General features: G+C 40.0%; 1 protein-coding gene across 6 annotated transcripts in view; it reads left to right on the plus strand.

Annotated features, from left to right (window-relative positions):
* The window catches only part of ADGRG2 (adhesion G protein-coupled receptor G2), a 120910-nt gene that overhangs the window by 31209 nt on the left and 65521 nt on the right, over positions 1 to 24180 (plus strand). For 4 of the 6 annotated variants that reach the window (XM_032475046.1, XM_032475050.1, XM_032475047.1 and 1 more), the window contains exons 2-4: positions 9603 to 9645; positions 17059 to 17131; positions 20064 to 20182. In XM_032475046.1, coding sequence (XP_032330937.1) covers positions 17103 to 17131; positions 20064 to 20182 — 148 coding nt within the window. In that variant the 5' untranslated portion in view covers positions 9603 to 9645; positions 17059 to 17102. The remainder of the gene's footprint in view (positions 1 to 9602; positions 9646 to 17058; positions 17132 to 20063; positions 20183 to 24180) is intronic. The other 2 variants (XM_032475048.1, XM_032475049.1) reach the window with 1 other exon arrangement.

The raw sequence follows: 24180 nt of genomic DNA on the forward strand, positions 1-24180 counted from the left end.
TCCCATCAATTCTCCCTTCCAAACACTGCTCAAACATTTCTCTATCTCATCACCACCACCGCCATTCTCATCCAGGCTCTCATCTCTCACCTCAGATATTAGGATCACTTTCTCATTGGCATAGAGCAGGGCAAATTACTACTCATGTGCCAAATCCTGCCAGCTGCTCGTTTTTGTAAATAAAGTTGCATTGGCACACAGCCGCCCCCTTTCATTTATATTTTGTCTATGGCTGTTTTCTTGCTCTAATAGCAGAGTTGAAAGAGGTTGCAGCATAGATCTTACAGCCTTCAAAACTGGAAATATTTACTATCTGATCCTTTATAGAAAAAGTCTGCTGAACCCTGGTGTGAAGAGAAAAATGATGTGTCTAATTATTTTGATTCTTCCTCCTTTTCTGAACTCTTAATTTCCATCGTATTTCATTAGATTTTCATGTGTGTTTGTGTAAATGAAATAAACAAATCTATAGCTTCCCTTTTCTTGATTATACCTCTTACTTTGGATTTTTGTTGTATTGAATTGTTCAGACCTTCAGAAAAATATTTGAGAATGAAGATCAGAAATCCCAAACTGGAACCCCACCTTCACTCTGTCCCACTCAAATCCATTTTCCACTCAACAGCCAGAACAGTCTTATCAAAATGTGAATACATCACCCTGTTTAAAATCCTGTGGTGACTTTCCCACACCAGTCTCTGCTCCTTCCTTGGTGCACTCAGAACAAGACACAAATCTTCATATTGGCCTCCAAGCCCCAGTATGAGTTGAGCCTTCCCTGCTCCTCCTGCCCCCCTGTGTCCTGCCCTCTCTGGCCTTTTTTCAGTTCCTTACATGGGCTGTACTTTCTCCTGCCACAGTGCCTTTGCATATACTGCTTCCTCTACCTAGTATGGTTTTTCTCTGCCTCTTTGCTAGGTTAACTCTTCCCACTTGTCTTTCAGGTTTCACCATCACTTCCACAGAGAAGCCTTACCAGATCCCCATGTCAAATTCCACTGTCTTCACCCAGAGGTCCATAGGCTTTTCTTGATGGTACCGATCACAGCTGCTGTCTTACATTTCTTGGTGTTAATTTTCATATCACATCTTTGTTTCCCCACTAAACAATAAGCCCCCTGAAGGCAGGACCTATTTTACTTTCCAGTGTATCCCCAGTGCCTAGCATGAGGTTAGGAATTTGCCTGGTCTCTTCTCTGTAAACATTTGTGGGTCAACTGGGATAATGTACACAAAAGCCTTTTGTCCACCATAAGTCATTGTACAAATGGAAGGGACTATTCCTGTTGAGAACAGTTGGAGGACAAATAATTCTCTTTAACAGGGAGGTTCTATAGATAGTTCTGGAACATGGGAAGGGAGATATTGGAAGGTGCTTGAGGCAATAAAGTCTTCCCCTGCTCTTCTGGAAGATGGCATTGTGAAATCGAGAAAAATCTTAGAAATGTGTTCCAGAGGGTGTATTTCCGATTTACTCTTTTATTTTTATTTTTTATTGTAGTATAGTTGATTTACAATGTTGTGTTAATTTCAGGTGTACAGCAAAGTGATTCAGTTTTATATATATATATAAATATATATATATTCTTTTTCAGATTCTTTTCTATTGTAGGTTATTACAAGATACTGAATATGGTTCCCTGTGCTGTACAGTAGGTCCTTGTTGCCGATTTACTCTTGTTGGTGGAAGCCATTAAAATCTCTGTCCACCTGACAGTTTGGTGGTCAGTTTCAAAATATATTCACATACGCACCTAGAAAAGAAGTGAACTTCTCCAGGGAATCCTAGGGAGCAAAGAGTTCCATTTAAAACGTCATTAAAAAAAAGTGAACATTTATCCAACCCTGACATCTAATTTGCCCTTTCTAGATATTAATGTTGTAACCACAAACAAATGGCAGGTTCCAGGACACCAGGAAAAAGTAAACTTTTAAAAAGTCTGAAAAAACATCATTCAGGGGAAAAAATAAGTTAGAGTGGGAATAAAGTACAGACTGTAAATGTGGAAGAGGAAAGAAAAGCATTTTAAGAAATGACCTTCTTCTGGCTTCTGAGTTGTACCGAGTGGTTCGATATCATTAGCAAGATGATCCTACTGATTTTCTTTTATTAGTGTAGTAAACAAATGGAAATCTAAGCATTTTACCACTCATGGTGTGTTATTTCCTGTGGTTATAAATATATCCCTCTCACTTAGGCTGGGCAGCCACATGAGAGAAGGGGTCTTGAGCTATGCCCCTTAACCCTTGGGTGTCTGGCTTGAAAGGCCCATTTTCTTATTGTATTTCCCTTCTGGTGGCAAGGAGTGTTGGGTAGAGGGGAGGGCTAGAATACCTCAATAGTCTACTCAACAGGTCACTGTGACAAGTTACTCTCCCAGGGAGATTATCACCAGCAAATGCCCAGAGATTGGCTGCAAACTCTGCCAAGAGTCCACCCTCTTGCCTGCCAGGCCCCAGAAACACCTTGCTGAATCACTTTATGAGTGAGTCCCAAAGATCATGCAAGGTCTGTAGAGTCTGCTCCTGCGGGCTTCTGAGGGAGTGGGTTAGAAGGAAATGAATCAGGCTTTGAATTGTAACTTGCCCGGGCCAGTGTCTTTTGTACCCGGTGGGCCCTTAAATAGGTACCTTCAGTACTTGCGGAAGGAAAAGAAGAAAGCAAGAAGCATGAGGGGAGTAATGAAAAGAAGGAAGGGTAGATAGAGAGGAAAAGAAAGAACGAAGAGAAAGGAAAGGAAGAATGAGGGTGCATAAGGTAGCTTTCTCTGTGTAACAAAACACCCCCACGTTTAGGGGTTTAAATAAAGCCACAGCCATTTCATTAGTTCCCAGTTCTGGAGTCTACAATGTGGGCTGGGCTCAGCTGAATGGTCCTGCTGCTCCTAGTTTGCTCACTCATGCCCCCCACAGTTCACAGCCTGTCAGCTCGATAGCCCTTTTCTGGGGATTGGCACAGTGGTGGTGACTGGGCACTTGCCTTTCACCATCTGACAGGCTAGCTCAGGCTTGTTTGCGTGCTCACGTGGTGGCTTGAGGTTCCAAGAGCAGCAGGAAAGAGCAAACTTCCACACTCAAGCACTTTTCAAGCTTCTGCTTGCATCACATTTGCTAATGTCCCATTGGGCAAAGCCAGTGTCCGGCCCCCATTCAAGGGGTGGAGAAATAGACTCCACCTTTTGCTAGGTGGAGCTGCAGTCACACTGCAAATGGACGAGCATACTGGAATAGGGAGAATTTATGGCCAGTTTTGTAATCTACCACAGAAGGGAAGGGCTAGAACTTTCTTTGGCTGGCAGGGTCGGCAGAGATGCAGCAGTATAGAGTTTGAGTTTGAGGCCCTCACCTTGAATTAAAAAATGGTATTATAAATCACCAAGTTCCTATATTCCACAGTTTATCTGTCAAATAGGGCTAGATAATAATGTAACTTCTTACTCATTTCCAGTGGGAACAATAAAAACTTTATGGGCAAAAGTTCCCTTGTCTTTTCACTCTCTGGAATTGGACTAAGGAGCAGTTAAGTGTTTAGAACATCTCAAGTGGCAAATATATTTGGAAACAGAAAAATTTTAATGCACCAGCCTTCATTTCTAGCCCAAAGGTCAAATATGCAACCAGACTTAACAAAGGAAAAATTGACACGATGGTTTTCTTAGTTAATTGTTGGGACCCATTCTTACACGTACAGTTCTTTGTTTTTTCCTCATCTGTGTATCTTTTCGTCGTATTTTATTTCATTATTGAAAACATAATATCAAAACATAGTTCAAGTAGAGGAAAATGTCCAGCATCTATTGCTACCCAGTGGAAAGAGAAGTTAAGAGTTAATTCGAAGTTCTGATTTTACCAGCAACTTCTTCATATGCTCGAGTCTCCAGAGTCTCTCTGTTCTCAAGTTGATGAACTGTAGCTTTATTTCCAAGCCCACCAAGCTAAAGAGGCTGCCCAGAAAGCGGGTAACAGTGCCACTGGTATTCCAACTGTTTACAATTGATCAGGGACCATGAAAAGAAACTCATGCCTCACCAAAGAAAAATACCTAAACACCAAAAAACTTAAATACTGTGGAAAAAAATTGCAAAATGTGAAATAAAGAAAAAAAGGAACCTTATGTACTGAGCAAATGCCAGGTCTAGCAAACATAATGCTGGTCCTAGATTACTTACTGATTTAAAAACAGCAAAAAACTACAAAAAATTGTAAAATATAAAAACAAATTAATGCTTTATAGACCCTGGGAAAAAGAATTTTTGCAAAGTACAAAAATTTAAAGCATTCCTTTAATTTTGTAATTCTCTACTGTGGAATAACTCAGAATGTCACTTCTGTTTTGAATAACAGAATTGATAACTAAGCAAGGAAATGTAATTTGGATTATAAAATTCTTGCTTTAATAAAAATTCCTTATACAGTGGGGGAAAAAAAGAGTTAATTAGAAAACATCAGGCCTGGCAGTTGGGATTGATTTAAGGTGGTGGTAGGTATTTGAATTCAGTTTTCCTGGTGAAATGTTTTCATACAAATGGAGGAAAGTTCACCTCTAGTTAACTTAATACAGCTTAATGTAAGACTGCCATTAAAAAAAAATCAAGTAGATAAGCGTTCTTTCTGTGAAATAGTAAATTAATGCTCTGAGAAAGAATTCATTGGTATATCCTTGCATATGGATTCACTTTTAAGGTGGTAATTGTTTACACCGTGAGGAGAGGCATGCCCTAAGTTTTGAAACACCTTTAGTTCTGCCTTGTTGGGTGGAGGCCTGTGGTTGCCTCACCCAGAGGGTTGGGTCTGCTGATCAGAGAGTCATTCGAAGGTGGGTTTCTCACAACATGCTCTTTAATACCCGCTTCGCCAGCTCTGGGCAGAGGCAGCCAGCAGCGTTCTAGCTCTTGGAGTTCGTTTGGCAAGCCTCAAGCTAGGTCAGGGCAGGGAAGGAAACGAGAGAACCCCTAAGGGTAAAGGAGAGTAGAAGGGAAGAGAGGAAGACTGGACAGAGGGGAGGAGAGAAAGGAAAGCATTCAGTGCTGCAGAAAAAGAGCATGGGACCAACAGTTGCAAGAGGTCCACCAGATACTTTCCCTGGCCTGGTTCATTCCACGTCAGATGCAGCCTCACTGGAGTGACTAAGAGGTCATCTTTTAATTAATTAATTAACTTATTTATTTTTTTAAATGGAGGTACTGGAGATTGAACCCAAGACCTCATGCATGCTAAGCATGCGCTCTACCACTGAGCTCCAAGGTCATCTTTTTAAATGTTTCAGGAAGCAATTCGAAAAGCTCTCTTAGTCACTTCTACAATTTAACAATGCTCAATACCGGAACATTCTTCCTGTTGTTAATTTAAATCCCTTGGGCTATGCTTTAAGCTGCCTTTTAGACATTATCTTCTGCCCATGGCAGAGATGAAGACCACCTCGCTGCCGTTTGCTCTCTCTGAAGGCCTTGTATACATAGTGGATATTATCCATAATCCATCGTAACCTCCACCTAGACGTGCGGTGTAGATTTTTCCCAGTCTACTCACAGATATACTCTTGATACGTTTCATTGGTTGTCTGCTCCATCCCTCCAGGCCCCTTCTGGCTGTTCTCTGCTTTGCTCTTTATGCTTCAGCAACATCAGACTGATTCTAAGTCCTGCCCACTCTGGGCCAGTCTTTGGCTCTGTGACTTAATTTAGGCACTTTCCTCTTTTTGGAATGCTAATTCCCATTTCTTCCTGGAAAGGGAGCTGTGCATCCTTTAGGATGCAGCTTGACTGTTACCTCCTTGAGGAAACTCTCCTAGATCTGTTTCCCTACACCAGGTTAGGTGCCATTCCTTGGAGCTCTCGTTATGCCTGTGACAGAGCCTGCAGCTGGTTCATATGGCACTGTCAGAAAGCCTGTCATTTGGGATTCAGGCTCTAATGGTCCTCATGGCCAGTGGCCCTTTTGCAGGGTGCAACCTGTACGACCATCCAGAGTGGCCCTGTTCTTGGGCACACAGTAGGCATTCCGTGAAAGGGTGTTGAATTAATTATCCTTAAATTCTTTCAGAGCCATCTCACAATTGAACCACCTCTCTTGAGTGGAGGCATCCAAAACTAAACACACCAGTCTGTGCAGGTAGAGGTCCTGTTAGGTAGGGTCAGATCAGTAATGGGGCCACCACAAGGTCTCAGAATCACTCTTGGTTGTTCTTCGGTGGCAATACCCACCGCTCTGCAGCCAAGGACCTGCATGTTCCCCCGTATGTGCCCACAAGCCTAACCTTCACCATCCTCTCCATCTGTGCAATGTTCTTTCCTTACTTGGGCTTCTCTTTGCTTATTTCTGCTTTCATTCTCAATTTATCAAGGCCTTTGTCCTCTGGTCCTTCCTTCCGTGGTGTTGGTGTCATTGCCAGGAACAGTAAGCCACTCTCTGCCCCTCAATCTGGGCCACTAATTCATCATTAAGTTCTGAGTGAAGCACTGAGCCCTCCAGGATGCTGCATGTTTCTGGGTATTTTTATTCATTTATCTATCTATCTATCTATCTATCTATCTATCTATCTATCTATCTATCGTACTCTCCTGGTTGATCCTTGGACCAGCAATCACATTACCCAAGAGGGCAGTTGGAAACTGCCTGGGGCTGCTGTTACCTGTGCACTTTGCCCATTGTTTTGCTGATTATCCCAGGATATGTGGGCCCTGTGGTCAGCACCGAGGGCCTCTGAGCAGCCTATGAGCGCAGGAGTTCTAATTCTTGGATGCAGCCTCTCTGAGAGTTTCCTCTGCATTGGAGCAGGGCTCTAAGGACATACAGAGATAATTTCTTTCCCACCCAAACCACTTGTACAGTCTACTGGGCTTTTTAAAAAAAAATTTTTTTTTCTAGTCATGCTGCTATTACTCTGGGTTTTAGCCAGCTTGATAAATAGAGGAAGTTGGATGCATTTCCAGCCTTCCTGATGTCATGGTTTGGGGCAGTCCGCAACTGCGGGAGGTTTCAGTTAATCCTAGCAATTGGTGAGTTTGCTGTTCTTCTCTGAGAAGCTTCTCTGGTCTGTGCCAGGTCTTACATAAGTCGATATGGTTCCTTTTGTGACTTGCCCTTTCCTTTCAATGATGTAAGAAGCCCAAACATTGGCAGTCACTGTGTTTTGTTACTGGAGTGCTGGTGCTGATCCTGATCAGATCCGAGTCCGGCTTAGTTCCTCGTGGAGATGAAGGGTGGTGGACGGGTGGTGGCGATAGCGGCCAGAAGGGATCCAGAGGCTGAGAGATGTGCAGTTCTTTCATTAAGGTTAGGCCTCTGTGCCCATCAGCCATTTTCACATCATTGCTTTTGACATTCTTCTCCACAGCTTGCTCCAGTGGGTTCTTGCTCCCTGGCTGGGAAGCTTGGTTTCTTGGCTCTGAGACCAGAAGTCTTTGTGCTCCCAGTGGGGCCTTTCTAATTGTGTTAGAGCAGGGCCAGGGGAGATGGTGTCCAGCTGAGCAAGTGATGGCATTACCTCCTAGTCAGCCTCCCTCTGAGTTTGATTTATGAGTCCTGTTTGGAGAACCTGGATGGCTTGGCCCAGCCTCCCTCTGTTCTGCTTTTCTTTGCTAGGAGAAACATAAGTAGTACACTAATACGTGCTGGTGGTCGCTTGGGCTTTGGCCTTCGCCTCATCCCACGCCTCTCTGTGGAGGCTTGGTGGGTTTGCTTCCAGGCTGGTTCGTGTGCACTCACACTTGTCACTATATAAATTAGCATACGTATATATAGCTTCGCTTGTTTCTTAACATATCCTAGTATATATATATTATCAAGAGTTCTATACTATATTCACTTGACTTACATGTATTGACAATCTATATGTCAGTGCATATAGATCAACTTCATTTTTAGAGCATAACTAATATTCCATAATCTGGATGGGCCATCATTTATTTAGCTATTCATCTACTGATGGATACTTGGGCTTTCTTCCCCCCTCACACAAAGCTGCAATGGCAGTATTTGTTTGTATATTTTTGCGTATGTGTGTCAATACTTCTGTAGGGACGACCTCTGGAATTAGAATTTCTGGATCAAAAGATAATGCACATTTAAACATTCAAAACATAGCTAAACTACTCTCAAACTTCCATCAGTGGCGTATGCAAGAGTTCATTTCCCCACGTGCTCTCCAGCTTTGGGTATTATTAGGCTTAACAATTTTTTCATCCAGTGGGCAAAACCAATTTCACTGTTCCTGGCGCTGTTTTTCTACCTGAAAGTGTTCCGAAAGAGTAAAGAGAGCCTCATGTTGCTTATTAATAAACTGGGTTACCAGAAACCATTTAGCATGCTTTATTGTGGTTATCCATAAGGTTTTGGAAGAGGCAATGTACTTGAGTTGTGAAATTTCATCAAAAACCACTATGTAGAAAATTCTCATTTGCACAAATATGAAGTGAAATCATTTCCATACTCAAGTCACAATCGCTTTGTCTCTGTTTGATTTTTTAAATGTTTTTCAGTTGTTAATCCTGCTTTCATTCCACGTTGAGCATTGGTACATGTGTTTGTAATTTGTTCATCCTAGGACAGGACAGCATGCTTGGCTTTCATTTTTGTCTTCTTTAAACATTGCTTAATGAAGTCTTCCTGACATATTGGGCTTTCTTAAGAACTACTCCTTTTTTTTCCTCTTAAAGAACATATGATTAATAGAAACTCACAGCGACTCCTTATTTCCTCTTTGAATTCATATTCCGGATCCTCCTTGAGCATTGAACTTCTGTCTTAACAGTCTTTTGACTTAAACCAAGAGTAGGTCAGTTGGTTCCAAGAACACCCTCTAGATTGTTACCTCTTGCAAATCTTGATTTGAAAATCATTATGTCTGTATTTCACATGAGGAGATACCATGGTGTGAAGTGACTGTCATCTTGGAGCTAATAGCTGTACCGATGTTTTGGTTTTGAAGTAAAGCACAATGGAATATTGTGAAAGATACAAGTCAGGTTGTCAACAGTGCTCTCTTCCCTAGGTGGGCACATGATTTCCTTTTCCCAGCATGCATCTGCCTTGTCCCTCACTCAGGTCATTGCCAGTGACTCTGCCACCTGCTTTCAACTCTGAGCCAAACTCAGCAATCAATAAAGAGTTATTTATTTAGCCCCTGTGTGGAGAAAGAATTCTGCTTCTGGCTTTGGGGGCACAAGAGACATGAATGATCCAATCCTTGATATCAAGGACTTGAGGTTCTAGGGAAGTTAAGTCACAAAAACTGAAGAAATCGCTAACAAAGCATGATCTCTAGAAGGGACCACCCCACCTCTGGTCCTGTCACTTCATTGTCCAGTGCCACTATGATGCGGTTAATGAAACCTGAGACTACAGAGTAATTCCTGCTATTAAAACATTAACAAGGTCAGCCCCAAACTGGCTTTGGGCTGATCTTCCAGTTTATAATAAGTTCCTGAAGAACATGGTTTACTTCCTCCATTTCTTTTGTAACTCTGCTGCCAAGTTCAAGCCTTGGTAGACAGCAGGGGGTCTGTAGAGCCTTAGCTGATGTGCCGACCGCGGTATTGAAGCGTTATGGTGCCAAGAAGGCCCAGTTTCCGCTGATCTAATTATCTTTCTTGCATTTTCAGATTTGTGCAGTTTCTCCATCTTTTCTTCTAAACTTCCTATCAGGTGAGTGAGTCTATTTCTGTATGATAATGTTGTAGAAATGATGAACATTTTTGGGTTTTTTTTTTTCCTTTCCCCCCTTCATTTCAAACCCTTATCTCCTTAACCACTGTCTTCTTTTTTGTTTGTTTTTTCACTCCTGACTCCCACTTGGAGCCTTCTCTTCTTCAGACCTTTTCTTTTCCTTGGGAATTCTATTGTTGACCTATTTCTTCTTGGTAATCCAATTGTTTTTGAATAACTTTCAGTGGTGGGTACAGATTTTGAAATTACATGGTGCAGTAAAATCTGGAGAAGAAGAACGATCATTTACGTAGAACTCTTTGGGATTTTGTTTCACTGTTTTCCCCTTTCCTCTTTCCTGGACTGGCTTCCCTATCTGCAGTAGCAGTTCTCATGTTTTGAAATGGACCACTGAATTGCTCTCTCTCTTACCTAAAGTGCTGTGTGCATGCAGCTTCCAAAGGCTCCTCCCAGCCAGATTTCTGCTCCTAACTCCATTCTACATAGAAATTCTGAAGCCACTACTGACTTATACTTCCTGTTTCCTCTGAGGCTCATAAATAGTGATTATTTCTGGGACTTCACTGGTATAAATAATAAAAATCTTGTAACTGATGCAAATATTTATTATAATTAATTTAAATTATAATCATCCTATTATAATTTAGATGATAAATAATACACATAGTTATAATAAATGCTATAAAGTGACTGTTAGAAACAAGGTTAGAATACCAGAGCAGAGTCACACAGGTAGTAAACGGCCAAGCTGGGACTTGAAGCAGGAAAAAGCAAGGGAGGACACAGAAGACTGGTGAGTGGTTTGCTTTCCTTAGTACCTCACTTCCTCTCAAATGTGATCTCCTGAGGGTTCAAACTGTGTGCTTCTGCCCCATCCCTGCTTCCATCCCCTCAGGGCAGATCAACACCTTGAGGATACTTTTAAGAAGTCTCCTATTTCTCTACATATTGATAGAATTATTGTGCAGGAAGAGATTCCAGATGAAATAAATTTTAAAAATCTGTTTTGAGTGCCTACTGTGGGTGGAGTTGCATGCTGCGGGGGTTGGGGTGAGGTGGAGACCAACTCTGTATAGGAGAGGATATTATTTTCTGGTGCTTTGTTTTTAGGCCAAGCTGAGTCTCATGGACTATGAAGAGAAAGTGTCTTTAAAGTTAAAAAAAAAAAAATCACCATTTATTTGGCCACATCAATGACCAGTGAATCTAAGTAGTGGCTGTAAGCCCCCAAGGGAGGATAGATAGGTCTTTTTTTTTTCCCTCCCCACCCTCAACCCCTTTTCTCCTTTGGTAGCCAAAAGTTTGTTTTCTATGTCTGCGTATCTGTTCTGTTTTGTAAATAAGTTCATTTGTATCATTTTTTTAGATTCCCCATATAAGTGATACCATAAGATATTTGTATTTTTCTTTCTGAATTAGTTCACTTAGTATGATAATCCTTAGGTCCATCCATGTTGCTGCAGATGGCATTATTTGATTCTTTTTTATGGCTGAGTAATATTCCATTGTATATATAGCACTTCTTTCTCCAGTCATCTGTTGATGGACATGTAGGTTGCTTCCATGTCTTGGCTGTTGTAAATAGTGCTGCTATGAACATTGAGGTGTGTGTATCTTTTCAAAGTATGAGTTTTCTCTGGATATATGCCCAGGAGTGGGATTGCTGGATCATATGGTAAGTCTATTTTTAGTTTTTAAGGAAACTCCATACTGTTCTCCATAGTGGCTGTGCCAGTTTACTTTCCCACCAACAGTGTAGGAGGGTTCCCTTTACTCCACACCCTCTCCAGCATTTACTGTTTGTAGACTTTTTGATGATGGCAATATCTGTCTTATTTATAATAGTCTCTTGAGTCCATAGCATAGTACCTTGTATATAATAGAACCTCAATAAATACTTATAAACTAGATGAATGAATGCAAGAAATAATATGAAATCTATTTACCTTTAGTACTGGAGCAAACTATAAAACTGTTTTCTAATTATGCTTGTAATAATTGCTAACACTTCTTGTCTATACTAAGACCTTCATTATCTTACATCATTTCATCCCTACAGAATCCTATGAGGTAGATCCTATTGTTACCTCCATTTTTTCAGATGAAAAATTTAGGTCCAGGAACAGGCCAAGGTTACAGTGTAGGTGGTGGAGCTGGGATTTGAAGGCAGGCAGATGACCTCCCATGCATGCTCTTGTACTCTGCTATTCTGTCTGTGTGTTGAACATACTTACTGTGAGTCTTAGGGGAGCAGCCTGAGGAGTGGAGAGAGAGAAAGTGGGCTTTCGCTTTGCCTTGGGTAATTCACACATGGGTAATCAAGAGGATGGATGGTAGATTGCAGGTGGGATAGTGGAGAAATTTGGAGATGAGTAAGGGGGTTGAAAAATATTAACACCTTTGACAAGGTTTTGTATTTGTTTACTTTAAGTGCATAATTTATTTCTAATCTTACATATCTGATATTGATCCACTTGTTTTAGTGAATAAAGCTTCCTTTTTTCCTCTGATTAGAAAGCACTTGATGCCTAATAAGATAGTCATTTTACCCTGTAAAGACCAAGCAAATCATTTTCCTGTCATTTGCTTCTAGAGACGTGAAAGCTTCATATTACAATCGTGCTGTATAGTTCACCATTGACTTGACTTTGTGCTATGACAAATGATACCCAAAGCTGCCGTTTTGAAGTTCATATTCAGCACTTAACAGTCAACTCAGTTTCTGTTCTCTTTAGGACATGGGTTTTTTTGGTTTTGGGTTTTTTTTTTGAATTCGGGATGCCCATTTCTCCTACTGCAGCGTTGCAGGCTGGCTTTAGTTCTTGGTGACTTTATCTTCAAAAAAATTTTGTTGCTGAAGTTTGGAATGGTTCCTTTTGTCCTATATTTATTCACATTACCCCAGTTTACCAGATTTGAAATTGCTGCTAGAGATTTTTGTGAGCATTCCAGAGAATTCTGCAAATAGTCTCATTTGATTTATAAACGGGTAAAAATGGGAGGCCTTTCCTTGTCAGGTTTTGGCAGCAGGGTCTCCTAGCCTGGTGAGGATGACTTAGGCTGTGCTCTTTTTCTTTGTTCTTTGAGGTTTTGTGAGGTTGGAATTCCCGTGAAAACATCTGGGCCTGGAGTGTTCTTTGTCGGGAAAATTTTAAGACTTTTAATGGTCATATGTCTATTCAGGTTTATTATTTCTTTTTGATTCCTTCTTGGTAAGTTATATTTTCTTCCCTAGGGATTTGCCCATTTTCATCTAGATTCTTTAAATTATTGAATAAAGTTGTCCTAAGATCCTTTTATCTTTTATGTTTATACCGTTTTCAGTTATGCTGCTTTTTAAATTTTTCCTGTTGGTTATTTGCTTACACTCGTTCTCTCTCTTTCCCCCCTCCCTCTTTTAATTTTGCCAGAATTATCTTTCTAAGGAACAGCCTTCACTTTGTTAATAACCTTTATTTTATGTCTTTTATGCCATTATTTTATGCTTTTATTTTTATTATTTCCTTTCTTTTCCTTCTTTGGGTTTATTTTGTGTGTAGGATGGTTTCCAAATGGGAGATGGATGGGTCACCCTGGACGGTGAAGGTTAATGTTTAAGTTTTTCAAACTTCTTGAGGAGCTTAACTTATTAATTTTAAGCCTTTCTCTTTTTAAAATATGTACATTTTAAATGTAAATTGCACTCTAAAGATCTTTAGCTCTATCCCGTATGTTTTGATATGTAATGTTTTTATTATTGATCCAGTCAGATATTTTCTAATATATGTTATGACTTCTTGACCCCAAAATATTTATTAGATAACAGTTTAACTTTTTATTATAGCTTAATTGTGTTGTGGTCAGAGAACATGTTCCTTTTCTTTTTTCTAAATCTGAAAAATGTTTTTGAGACTTCTTTTATGGCCTGGTTGGCTTTCAAAAATATTCTATGTATAATTGAAAAGGTTATGTATTCTGGAGGGTTCATAGGTGGTCTTTAAGTCAGGTCGGTTAAATGTGTCATTCAAATATTCTATATCCTTAGTGACTTTCTTTGAATTTTATCAATTGCTGATAGAGATGTGAATATCTCTCAGTGTGATTGTGAATTTGTTCTGTTTCTACTTATATTCTGTCAAAAACACTGCTTTGTGTATTTTGAGACTATGTTATTAGTTGCGTTCTATTAGTTGCATGTAAATTTGTTTAGTCTTCCTATTGAATTGAACCTTTTATGAATGAACCATTTTATTTATAGGTAATGCTTTTTGCTTTAAAGTATAATTTGTCTGATATTAGTGGAAACATACTAATTTTCTTTTCATTGTATTAGCATTGCATATCTTTTCTATCTTTTTATTTTCAAACTTTCTGTATCATTATGTTCTAGTTGTATCCATAGAAGTAGCATATAGTTGCATTTTGTGTTATTTTTCAGTCTGAAAATCTTTGCCTTTTAATTGAATCATTTAGTTCATTTATATTTAATGAATCATTGATTTGTATGTGTGTTTAAATTCACCGTCCTCTTTTTCTTCTCACCATTTTTTGTTTCTTTTTCTCCTCTTTCTTGCCTTCTTTCAGAATGACTAAGTATTCTAAAAATCATTTTCCCTGCTCTACTAGTTAAAGAATTATATACCCTACTTCTATTTTTTCAGTAGCTGCTATAGAAATTATAGCATCTACTCAGCTTTTCAATGTCTGAAGATAATCAATACCTTTAGTCTCATCTAGGATAATATAAGGACCGTGGAAGACTTTAATTTTTTAATTTCATTTTTTCATCTCCTAGTTGATACATTCAATGTAGTTGCCACGTTTTGTTGTTTGTTTTTGGGGGGAGGTGGAGGTAATGAGGTTTATTTATTTATTTATTTTTAATGGAGGTACTGAGGATTGAACCCAGGAACTCATACATGCTAGGCATGCACTCTACTGCTGAGCTATACCCCACCCCTTAGTTGCCATATTTTTATTCTATCATGTTTCACTTATCCTTGCAAGAAATTATTAATGTTTTGTATAGTCAAAGTTCATTTGGATTTATCAGTATATAGTGCCACACTTAGCTCTGGGTAACTGGGACCTCTGGCCTGTGTCTCATGCCTTAGATATCCCCTCTCTGGCCCTTCACTAGTCATACCTCTCTCCAAAGGATGAGAACTTTTTGATACAAAGAAGGCATGCCCATGTTGAACCTGCTTCCCTCCTCCCCAACCCTTGCTTCTAGATCATGCTCTGGTAACCCAGGAGTCTGGAATTCCCTATCCAAACATTCTGTGCCTATTTTCAGGACCTGAGCAGTCCTCTTCCTCAGGCTAAGCCATGCTGCAGGTGTACATACCTCTAGACCTAAGGGATGACCAAGGGTAGCTGCTTGAAGGAGAGAGGGGGGTTTGGATCTGTGGACTGGGGTGTCTACATCCACGTGCACAAAGCCTCTTGTAGTTTGAGATAGAGCCTTTAGTGAAGAATAAAGGCAAACTGGACCTCCTTTCTAATTCTTGACCAGTATATTACAAATGTTAGGGATGGGTCTGGTCACATACAGACCACTTTCTTTGTTCTTCATTCCTTATTGCATCTTAGATCTTACATCTTTTGCCTGAATATATCTTTTAGGATTTATTTCAGTGAGGATTTGCAAGTAGTAAACAATATCACAGGTTTTGTTTGCCTTCTGGTTTCCATTGTTGCTTCTGAGAAGATAGCTGCCAACCTAACAGATGTTCCTTTGAAGGTTAACTCTTGTTTTCTCTGGCTACTTTCAAGTTTTTTCTCTGTGTCTTTGGTTTTCTTCAGTTTCACTATTTTGTGTCTAGGTGTAAATCTCTTTTTTTTCTTTTGGAGGTTCTTTGGGCTTCTTGGATCTGTGGATAGGTTTTTCTGTTTTCGTTTTTACCAGTTTGGGGTCATTCAGTCATTATAATTTCAAACATTGACTCTTCCTCATTCTCTCCTTTTGAATTTTGTTTAAGTGTATGTTAGATCTTGTATTTCTTTTCTCCACATCTCTGAACCGTACTTTTGTACTTTGTATTCACAAATGGAGCTCAGGTTTGCTTCATTAGGCCCATACCCTCAGGCATCAGTGGCTCCTTCCCTTATATTACTTCCCTCAGTTCCTGCTTTAGCTTCACCTTTGGCCTGGTGATTCTTTTCTATATTGTCATCAGTCTGATACATTTAAGAAAATGCTTTTAATATTTTATTCATGATTTTTAATTGTCTTCAGCAAAAGGTTTGACCTAAATAACCTAACCCAACATATTCTTGAAACACTGAAGAAAAGTTTTAGAGATATTTTCTATATCAGGATCTTTTAGTAGAGTTCAAATTGAAATTTGATTATACTTTTACAAATAGTTTCCTATTTAAAGTAGTTAAAAATGTAACCAGAGACTCTAAAAAAAACCCCAAAAAACCCTAAGATTCTGACTTCTTTGACAGTTGATTGATCAAAGTCAATTGCTTTTTCACTTTTTGGTTCTTACTTTATCCATACTGAGAACCTCTTCAGTACCGCCCTTTATTATTTCCCCTTGTACTGGTCTTATTAGCCAACACTGATGACTCAATGTAAGTATCTCAAAGGCATAAAGTTTTCTAGAAGATTTAGGGAATCTCTTGTTACTCGGGTCAAAAATACTGATCATTGCATGCATTATAGCAGCCATGGTGTAATCAGATTACACTAGTTAACCTGTGGTAGCAGATAATGACCCTCATCCTTGCCTGCTCTACAGTGGTATTATTTCCCTCCTTTTTAACCATACTTCTCTTTAACTATTCTGTATCTAGATAAGTTAGATTTATTGCCATTCAAGTTTGCACTGATGACATGCGTTTTTAAAAATATGATACTTACACTATTTAATGAAATTGAAGAGATCTAGAACAATTTCTTGGAGTAGTATAGGCAGGGCCATGGTAGTCAGTTATGTGGCTTATGTACTGTTCAACCCTAGGGGTTGCCATTTACATCAGAGTCTGCAAGCATAGGAGATGAATCTGGGATAATCTTTAATGAGTGGTTATCTAGTGTCAAGGTCTAGCTTTTACTGTTTAAATGCTAGCACATATTTTTCTTTGCGGTTGATGTTATCTCCCCAGCCATCCTCAGCACCTTGATATTTTGCTAAGAACCAGTGGCTATTAAAGTCATCTTTGTTGATGACCTACATGGCATTGAACTAATCCAATTTGCACCAGAAGATGAAGAGAAGTTCCAGCTGAAAAAGATAAAAATGACTTATATATAATGAATAAGGGTTTCAAAATCCACAGATTTCCCTCTTTGATCAGTGACCCCAGAAATCTCATGACCTAGCAGGATGTTCTCTAGTTTATGCAGAAGGCAGTAGGAGCTGCACTATTTTAAATATATCATAAAACTTCTTCTCTTATTAGGAAATATATGTTCAGCTTTGAAGATACATATTCCAGGCTTGACAATGGAAAGCAGTCTTTTCAGTGGTGCCAGGTCTGTAGTAAGTTCTTCCTGATCCATATTCTCTTTTCAAGCTACTTACTGTAATCACCCTTCATTCTAGCCTTTCCTGCTGTCATCTCAGGGTTGAGTACAAGCTCTCTTCAGCGGAAAGGCATGGTTTATTTTGATCAGAGGCCCAAGTCACAGCACATATTAACTGGTCACTGTGCACCATGACTAATTTAACTTTGACCATATCTTACATACCACTCAGGCCTCGCCCTAGGAGTTGGCAAAGCTCAAGAATGAGTTTGCAGAAATTTTGAAAATTCTATAATAGCATTTTGAGTTGGTTGATTCATTTCACCTGATGGACTCAAAACAGTTTACTTCTAAGGAGATAAATTCTCAGGAGGCTAGCATTGTGGCCTGGTAGAAAGAGTAGGAGTCCCATCAAACAGCCAAATGACCATGACCCATCCCCAAGAGTATGCTGGGCCTCTTTCTCTAGCTGTAGAATGAGGGTCTGAGGCTAGGTAAATTCTGAATTCCTTTCCAGAAACAAACTGCTCTGATACTCTTCCCAGAACTAAAATTATATACTTATGCAGTTAATCTTCTAAGTCAGCTCTGTGAATTCCAGGTAGCATCAAATCTAAGGCATCATTTGTATAGGAGAGTTTTTTTGTAGAGGTTTGGTTCACTAAATGTAGCTTTAAAAAGATAAAAAAAAAAAAAGCGAATGCTTTTCTAGGGAGAGCTGAGTGCTGAAATTAAAAATAGAATAATTGTTAAACTTTCATATGAAAAATTTTATGACATACATGTAAGTGTATAATTCAGTGAATTTCAGGATTTCAGGAACTGAGCACAGCCATGTAACCAGCACACAGAATATTACCTGAACCTCAGAAGCCCCCTTGTGCCCACTTCTAATTACTACATCTTCTCCCCTGTTCCAAGGATCATCACTCTCCATCGATTAGTTGTGCCTGCTTTTGTTCCTCATACGAATGGAATCATGTACAGTATGCACACCTTTATGTCTGGCTCCTTTATCTAACATTGTATTTCTGAGATTCATCAATATTATTGCGTGTAGCTGTACCAGATAAATTTTCCTCCAGAGAGACATTGCTATATCTTTGCACGACTGCATTAACATTATCATTTGAGTGACTCATTTGGGAGGGTCACTAATATGCCATTATGAACAGAGAGAGGACAAAAGTACTGAAAAGGAGCGACAAACCAGAGGCATTTTACAATTTATTAACATAGCGTGTTATTAATATATAAATAATTTACAATATTGATTTTTAAAATATAAGCCCTCTTTGGAAGGAGAAGGATTCACCTCCTGGTCTAAGATGTTATCATGCTGTGTCCAAGGAAAGAATCACCCCCTGGTACTGGCAATGGCTATTAAATTACAGCAGTTTTTTTTTTCTGGCATTCTTTTTTATTGAAGTATAGTCAGTTTGCAATGTTGTGTCAATTTTTGGTATACAGCATAATGTTTCAGTCATACATATGCATACATGTATTCCTTTTCAGATTCTTTTTCATTATAGGTTACTACAGGATATTGAATATAGTCAGGATTCTTAAAGATTGCCAGCTTTTCCTTGAGACTGAGAAATCGTGATTCATTCCCATCTTCCCATGTCCTCATCCCTGTAATCCCTACAGTATCTTACCCTGCATGTCCAAGGTGCAAAATAGGTATTTGTTGACTGACTGGAGAGTACAGCTCGCATTCACAGTGCCAGGATCTCTTGTTTACTCACCGCGGCCATAGTCTCAGGCCGGTGCTGTTATCACAATCAGCTAGATGGGGAATCTTGCCCATTGGAAATAACTTGTCCCAAGTCACTCAGACATTGTGTGGCTGAGCCAGGACCTTTGACCTCATGCTCCTTAGTCTTCACCCTGCTGCCTGCACACTGTCTTGGGCTGGGATGACGGAAGCTGCAGTGGTGGCCGGGTTCATAGTGCCCTGTGGCCAGGAGCTCTGCCAGCTGAGAACACACAGCCTGGTCTATCCCAGACCCTTCCCCGGTGGCCGTGTAGAGGGAGCCTGCTCAGTGGGTTCTCACTGCACCCCTGCTTGTGCCTGAGTCTGTGGGTGGGTTGTAATTTCCTGGCTGGCTTCTTCCTCCCTCAGCATCCCACACCAGCACCTGCTGCTGGTGCTGACTGCTCGTCATGAGGTTCTGTTGGCCAACTCCTCCTCTATGGAAGGACTGGACACAGCCTGAGCATTTGCGGCTTTCTCTGTGTGCCGGGCTCCTCCCGGCCCCTACTCCACCTCCATCACATGGATTTCATCTAGTTACCGCCTATTCAACCCTCATATCTCATCTGCTCTGTGTTGGTCCTCAATGAATATTTGTTGGAATAAATGAATGCATGAATAATAAATAAGACTGTTAAACTCAGTTCTGATATAAACTTTGCTTTTTAAAAAATATTGACTCTGCCTTCCTGACTCCTAAAAATGCAAGCGATGATAATGAATCAACATGTAATAAAGGGGAAGTGCAATGTACCCATCCTTTTACAGTATAAGACATAAATAGGGGTAGATTATTTATAAGATTCCGTGACCTCTTCTGATTCTTAGCATAGTATTTAACCAGCCTTTATATAGTGATAATACTTATATATGCAGTGTTTTGTGTTTTTAAATTCTTCTCTTGATATTTTGCATTTGTTGAAGTTTTCCGTAAATCCACATGGACTACCTTGCTTATCATTTTTATTAGAATATAGTATTCCACGGGGTGGTCCTCCCATGATAAACATGGGTTTCGCTTTTGGTAGCCAGTGCCCACCTGATATTGCCAATTCTCTGGAGCTAGGGTAATTTGAAGGCAGCAGGATTGCAGGTTGCCTTGGTTGAGGAACTGACCTTTTGGGCATTGCTGTGTCATGATTATGGCAAGCTGTGATGATGTGTTTTCTCCTTATTTTATTCCAGGATGTTTTTCTCTGGCGGGCAGTGTGGCCATGTTGGCAGACCTGAAGAACTTTTACTGACGTTCAAGATATTCCTTGTCATCGTTTGTCTTCATGTTGTTCTGGTTACATCCCTGGAAGGTAAGGTGCTTGTTTTCTTTCATCTTTTTTTTTTTTTTTCTGTTTTACCTGTGTGTGTGTGTGTGTGTGTGTATGTATGTATGTGTGTTTATTTAGGTTTTTTTTTTACTGTGGTAAAATAAACATAACATAAAACTTACCATTTTAACCATTTTTAAGTATATAATTCACTGGCACTAAACGTATTCACAATTTATGCAATCATCACCACTATCCATTTCCAGACCATTTTCATCATCTCAAATAGCTACTTTGTACCCATTAAACAATAACTCCCCTCCCTCCCATCCCGCATAAGCTCTATTTTATCTCTATAATTTTGCCTGTTCTAGGTAGCTCATATAAGTATAAGGAATCATGCAATATTATCCTTTTGTGTCTGGGTTATTTCCCTTAGCATAATGTTTCTAAGGTTATCCATATTGTAGTATGTATCAGAACTTCATTCCTTTTTAAGTCTGAGTAATGCTCCATTGTATGTACAGACCACATTTTGTTTATCTATTCCTTGTCATTGGACATTTGGGTTATTTCCACTTTTGGGCTATTATAAATAATGCTACTGTGAACACTGGTGTACAAGCATCCGTTTGAGTCCCTGCTTTCAATTCTTTGGGGCATATATATACCTAGGAGGAGAATTGCTGACTCATATGGTAATTCTATATTTAACTTTTTGAGGAACTGCCAAACTGTTTCCCACAGTGGCTGCACCATTTTACATTCTTACCAGCAAGGCACGAGGATTCCAGTTTCTTTATATCCTCACCAACACTTGTTATTTTCTGTTGTTTTGATAATGGGTGTGAAATGGTATCTCATTGTGATTTTTATTTGCATTTCCTTAATGATTAGTGATGTTGAACACCTTTTCATGTGCTTATTAGTCATTTGTATATCTACTCGAATCTTTGGCCCATTTTTGAATTGGGTTGTTTGGGGGTGGGTTGTTTGGTTTTGTTTGGTTTGGTCTGGTGTTGAGTTTTACGAGTTCTTTGTATAATTCACTCTTTTAATAGTGTCCTTTGATGTATAGAAGTTTTACATTTTGATGAAGTCCAATTTATCTATTTTACTTTATTGCCTGTGCTTTTGCTCTCATATCCAAGAAATGTCACGAAGACTTTCCCCTATTTTTCTCCTAAAAGTTTTATAGTTTCAGCTCTTACGTTTAGGTCCTTTGATCCATTTTGAGTTCACTTTTGTATATGTTGTAAAGTAAGGGTCTAGCTTCATTCTGTTGCATATGGACATCCAGTTTTCCCAGCACCATTTGTTGAAAAGACTGTCTTTTCCCCGTTGAATGGTTTTGGCACCTTTGTCAAAAATCAGTTGACCATATCTATGTGAGGGTCTATTTCTGGTCCTTATTTGTTTCTGTAAGTACCTACTTGAAGGCACTTATGCATGGAAATTTAAGGGAAGTAGAGAATCACCCTAATGAAGCAGCATGGTTTTCAGAAAAAAAGAATCTTTAGAAGCTTATGAAACAAGGAGAAAAGGTACCCGAGGAAGGCCGTAAAAAGGTCACAAATCCCAGGGCTGCGATGTCTGCGTACATTTGCCCCAAAATACAGTGCTGTGGGAATATCAAGAATCATTATTTAAGAAGACATTATTAAGGACACACAGAGAAATACCTTTCTCATTTGGAAGAAAGTTGCAGGGCCAAGGAATCTTTGTTGGATAAAGCAAATATCTCCTAGCAGCAAACAACAACGTAAGCACAACACACACACACACGCACCCAAACTAAATGGAAAACTTCCCAACAGACTAAAACACAATTGACAATCCTTCAAAAGTAGGCACTGGGGCATATTGTCAAGAAGCCACCATACTTTAGAAAAAGAAATGACAAGAGCTAAATGTTCATTGACTGCATTGACTGTGTACAATGTGCTGGGCCCCTCAGTGCATTATACACATCCATTCTCCTGAGCTCTCAACCACATCTATTAAAGGGAGATCCTCGTCTTAGCACCATTTCCCAGATAAGAAACTGAGGCTCAAAGGGGTAAGTAACTTGCTCAAGGGAGTGGTCCACCCCTGAGTTTTTTGCTCATAACCACAAAACCAGAATTCTCAAGCTTGAATGTACATTGGAATCACCTAGAAGGCTTGTTAGGGCATGGATTCCTGGGTCCTTCCCTCAGAGGTTTTGACTTAGTAGGTCTGGGGCGGGACCTGAGACATGATGGTTCTAACAAGCTCCCAGGTGATGTTGATGTGACTGGTTCACAGATGATACTTGGAGAAACACCGAGTATACAACCGGCAGGAGACATAAGTAGGGAGAGAGAACGCCAGATCTATATCGTGGGATACAAACTCTGTTGCAGCCATGTGATGTTTGTGTAAACTGTGCTTGCATACATCATCTCCTTGGGGCATTAAAACATCGCTGTGGAATTGTCAGGGCAAAAATCAAATATCCCTACTTTACTGATGAGTAAATGTCCCCAGGGACATTATTGGTTAGGAAGCGGCGGAGCCAGGCTAGATACTAGATCTTCGGTCTCACGTTTCAGTGCTTTTTCCACCACAGGGTAGATGAAGAAGGAAAATGGAACACAAGGGGAAAAAAATCATCAAAACGAAAGCTGCTTGGTAGAAATAAGTCTTTTGGAAAAACTATATTTAAAAGTGATGCAAACGTGGCAGGTCAACAGGAGAGTTCATGGCTCTGAAACCAACCAGAGTAGGGAAAACCTGAGTGGATGCTGAGGTCGCTGAATGCATTTCTTGCTCTGGCTCGCCGATGAATTGATTTCTGAGGCAGAGGTTCTCACGATGTGGCCTCAGACCAGCAGCATCAGCATCACCTGGGAGCAGTCTAGAAGTACAGGTTCTCAGGCCCCGCCTAGAGAATCGGAAACTCTGAGGGTAGGGCCCAGCAGCCTGTGTTTTAACCAGCCCTCCAGGTGATGTCAGTACATGCCCAGGCGTGGAAACACGATCTTAAAGAATTGACTGAAACATTACTGCTGGCAGAGTGATACAGGAGAAAGGTGGTGAGATCTAGGGAGAGAGCCCTCCGCATGCCTGCCATCTGCTATTTGGATGATCTTGATTTGCCACTAGCCCAATATGAGCCTCTATTTCCTCATCTTCAAAATTGGTATAGTCGTGAGCTCCCCTAATGGGCTTTTATAAGGCTCAGTATATGTTAAAAAGAAAAAAACTCCGTGAAGGTGGAGGTTTTTCCTTTTCTTTTTTCCCCCAGCTTTATTGACATATAACATTGTGTATGCAAAGGTTTTTTTGAATGAAGTGTTTGGGGCTGGAAAGGGCTAAATAGGAGTTCATTATTGTCTTTCAGAACACCCACTAAGAGTATTCATGCATGTTATTTAATACTCACTTTGATAATATTTACCTTGTGCCAGCCACTGTTCTGAACCTTTATAAAAGGCTAACTCATTTAAAGTTCACTCAATAACCCTTTGAAGTAGGCACTGGTATTAGCTCCATTTTACAGACAAGGAAACTGAGGCACAGAAAAGGAGTAACACCCTAGGTTAAACATTTTGGTCACAGAGCTGCAATTCAAACTCAGGCCATCTAACCCAAAGTCTGTGTGTTTACCCACTGAGCTGTCCTGTCTGTCAGCATTCTTAACCTCTCTGCTACACCAGGCTCAGTTGTTTGGTGGTTGTGCTTGGTAGGTTAAAAATAAAGGTGGAATCCACTGAATGTTGGACTAGATCATCCACATGCTTTATAGGCACCATCTCCCTGAACAACTTTGGACTGAAGCAGGTTCTCTTCAGTTCAGGCTGTCTTAGATCTGGTCTTTGATGAAGGCCAAGGGGACTGATCCACTACTTCTACGCTAGATAATCAGTTGTGTGGTAATGAGTGCCTACTGTGCGCCCAGCATTACCGGCTGCTGAGAGAACATCATCTCTGACTCCAGAGAATTTACACTCTAGTTGGAGGGACGTGACCATGACACGTGAGAACAATACAAACTATAACTAAATCCTAGAGTGTGA

The sequence above is a fragment of the Camelus ferus genome, chromosome X (genome assembly GCF_009834535.1).
Source record: "Camelus ferus isolate YT-003-E chromosome X, BCGSAC_Cfer_1.0, whole genome shotgun sequence".
Lineage (NCBI taxonomy): Eukaryota > Metazoa > Chordata > Mammalia > Artiodactyla > Camelidae > Camelus > Camelus ferus.